The sequence below is a fragment of the Aplidium turbinatum genome, chromosome 15 (genome assembly GCF_918807975.1).
Source record: "Aplidium turbinatum chromosome 15, kaAplTurb1.1, whole genome shotgun sequence".
Taxonomy (NCBI): domain Eukaryota; kingdom Metazoa; phylum Chordata; class Ascidiacea; order Aplousobranchia; family Polyclinidae; genus Aplidium; species Aplidium turbinatum.
The window spans coordinates 8,934,783-8,938,502 of NC_137486.1; the positions used below are offsets into that span (position 1 = coordinate 8,934,783).

The 3,720-nt window shown below is 43.9% G+C and overlaps 1 protein-coding gene across 1 annotated transcript; it reads right to left on the reverse strand.

The window, feature by feature from the left end:
• Window positions 1-289: 289 nt before the first annotated feature.
• LOC145783943 (uncharacterized) lies at window positions 290-3,184 on the reverse strand. The gene has a single exon (XM_082595705.1). The coding sequence runs from the start codon at window positions 3,182-3,184 to the stop codon at window positions 290-292; it is 2,895 nt and encodes a 964-aa protein (XP_082451831.1).
• Between the last annotated feature and the right edge of the window lie 536 nt (window positions 3,185-3,720).

Consider the following 3,720-nt stretch of genomic DNA (forward strand, 5'->3'; position numbering starts at 1 on the left):
CACAATAGCAAACAAATCAAATGCATTACACAGTAGGCCTAACTAACTAGCTACTTATAACGAGGCCGATGACTGAGATTGCTGTAGAGCATACGTTACTAAGACATGTTGTTGAGTTACGCATATTGGAGTCCTGCGGATGACACATAGAAATACGCAGGTTAATAACAGATTTGCGCGGTACATATCTACAATACACTACAAATTTAAATGAAAGGCAAGGGTGGTACAGATGCCTCGACGACACCAGCTAACAACAGACCAGGGCGTGGCCGGGTCCTGAACGCAGTCAAGCATTCCCCACAGGAGCAACGCACGATATATCCCTTAGGACCAGGTCCACTTTGACCTCACCCGATGCCTCATCCACCACTGAGACTGCCACCCTGACGCGCCTGACAATCGGTTTTCCTTTTCTAATTTGGGGGATGATCTCATGGACTCTCCCCAGACGGTACCTTCCTCTCTTAGTTATATCTTCTGGAGAACCAACCACCACTAATTGGCCAGGCTGTAGGTTTTCCACCAAACTGGCCCACTTTTTTCTACCCTGCAGGGAAGGTAAATAGAAAGAGATCCATTTCTCCCAGAAACTGTGAGATAGAGCCAGGTTGTACCTATAGTCTCTCCGTAACTCATCTCGGTCATGAGGATTTCCTACTGATGAAAATGGGCTCAAGAATGGGTTAAGGAGGGCGGCTGGGGTGATAACAGTAGAATCCTTAGGGTCATCACAGACAGGGACTAAAGGTCTTTCGTTGACTATTCTTGTGGCACTACCAGTAAATGTAAGAAGTTCAACAAAGTTGGGTTTCCGTGATGAGTTCCCAATAACGTGGGAAAAGGCAATTTTGAATTGCTTGACCATTGCTTCCCAGGCCCCTCCCTGGGCCGGGGCATACGGAGGAATGAACTCCCAGTTAATTCCCTTTTTTCGCAAAGAAGTTTGAATTTCAGAAGACTCCAAAATTTCTGGTAGTCTTTTAGCTGCCGCTTGAAATGTGGTCCCGTTATCTGAGTACATGTTACGTATAGATCCACGCAAGTCTACAAATCTGGTAAATGCTAAAACAAATTCACTGTAAGATAGTGACGTCACAAGTTCCACATGGATTGCTCTACTCGCAAGACAGGTAAATAACAATCCCCATGCTTTCTTTTGGCTTCTTCCTTCCACAAACGTCATTGGACCAAAATAATCTACGCCACTGTTGAAGAAGGGTTTGTTATAGGCCGTGGTTCGTGGTAATGGTAGATCCGACATAAGCTGCCTGATAGGCTTTGCTTTCTCTAAGGCACATGGAGCGCAGTCATGCAAATAGTGTTTCACCGAGGAATTACCGTTTGCAATCCAAAAACGTTGACGAGTAGATAACAGTGTCTGTTGCACACCACAGTGATAGCTATCACAATGAGCGTCAAGGACAACTAGCCGTGTCAATGCGTGCCTCGAAGGCAAAATAAGAGGATGCTTCGCATCGACAGTTATTTCGGGAGACTTACTCAATCGACCTTCAATACGAAGTCTCCCCCGTGTGTCCACACAAGGACGATACTTTTTTAGAGAGCGCAACTCCTTCAGGCACTGTTTATCAGCGCCAGCTTCGCTCGAAGCAAGACGTTTTGTTACCACATCGATCGACTCCGGCAGGCCGTCACAACTTAACAAATCTCTATACACTACTTTTTGTACGTAAGAAACAACCCTATTTAAAGCGTCCTCAAGATAGGATGCATTTAACTTTGGTTTTACATACCCATGTTTCTTGCATTTGGATACAATGAACTCCGTGAAAGCTACAAGATAGGCGGCTCTTTTTTTCAACACGTACAAAGTAGGTGCGGTTTCGATCATCTTGCTAATGGAGCCAGCAGTTGCATTTTCACTTACCGTTATCGCCGGCGACAGTTCCATTTTACGAATAGCAGCATCTGCTCCATTCACCGTTGGGACCTCGCCCTCCTGCATGAGAAAAGATGGATCGCTCAACCACATCTCTCTGGAACCTGTTTTGGTGATGGCATTCGGTCTGGTTCCAACGTCTGCCGAGTTGAGATGTGTCGGACAAAAATGCCATTCTCTCACCTCTGACAAGAGTAAAATACGATTTAACCTACGAGTAACAAACTTGCATAATCGTAAATCAGGATTTCTGATCCACTGAAGGACAGTATTCGAGTCACACCAGAAATGTTTTCTAAGATCAGGCAGGTGTAGTGCATTAGCTGCCTGGTTTAACAGTTCCGTAGTATTAAGCGCGGCTACAAGCTCCTTTCTGGCAAACGGCCATGCACTTTGATGCTTGAGGACAACCCTACTTTTGCCAAAAACGAAGGATACGCAAGGGACTCCGTTACACAGCCTACGTATATACACAACGGAGGCAAAGGAGTGATTGGAGGCATCACTGAATCCATGTAACTGATATACGATATCATCGTCTGCACAACACGGCTCTGTGTTTACAAAATACCATCTAGGTATGGAAAATTCTTTTAGTAAATCTAATGAATGAATCCACGACTTCCACTCTTTTATGTAGCTTTGTGGCACTTCGGTGTCCCAATCGAGGCCTTCAATAGCCAAACGCTGCAGAATTAACTTAGCTTTAAGGAAGAATGGAGCGCCGAACCCTAGTGGATCGAAATTTTGGCCAAGTTGGCTTAACATTGAGCGACGTGTGTACTTCTCTAAAGGTTGGAGAGAGCACTTAATGAAGAATGAATCTGACTCGGTTTGCCACACACAACCTAGAGTTTTTGCTACTGGTAAGTCTGTGTCGTCTTTTTCGAGGTCGACATCGCGAAAGGAGGAAGCCAGCATCTCTTTTTTAAAGTCCGACAAAACATCCAACGCCCCTTTGTTGGCACTCCATTTCACCAAACTAAAGCCTCGGCTATCGAACAAGTCAATGGCTTGTTTAGCAATCTCACTGACCTCATCAAGGCTATTTCCAGAGAATATCAGATCGTCCATATACATATTTTTTCGAATGGCACGCAGGGTCAGGTCACTGGCTCCAGTGGGGTTTTGTTCAATCATCTTTTGAATGGCTAAGCAGGCGACGTATGGACTGCTTTTAATTCCCCAAGGGTGTACACAAAATCTAAACGGAATTACTTTGCCCTTTTCGATATCATTATTCTCAAACCACAGCAAACGGAACAAGTCGCGTTGTTCCATTGGTAATTGAATCTGGAAGAAGCACTTGGTTAGGTCTGCCATTAGGCCAAACTTGGCTCTATCTAATCTAATAAACTTTCTAATCTTTCTAAACTATCTGTTATAAACTACATAACAAAACCTTATTGTAAGGTTTAACAAACTAAGAATGCGAAGAAACTATAAGAAACAAATCAATAGTTAATACAACTCTAAATGTACTGTTCTAAACACAAGAGCCACTACCTCAAACATCCGCTACCTTACACCAACTATGCATTGTGAAATGAAAGAACTTTAAGAACAGAAACAAGTATTTGCAGTGCGCCGCCGCCTTGAGGTGAATGCGGGCACCAAACTAAAACGTCATACGTAACAACAAAAGAGATTTCACAACATTCTTCCCCCCTTGTTATGAATTAACATAGTATCGGTTCATAGAATAGTTCTTAATGCGACAATGTTTTTCTATGAACTTTGAAACCAATCGGGTTTGCGTCGTTCTCTGCTGGAGCGGCGCAGTTCCACCATACTGTCTGGGGTTGAACACTTTTTAG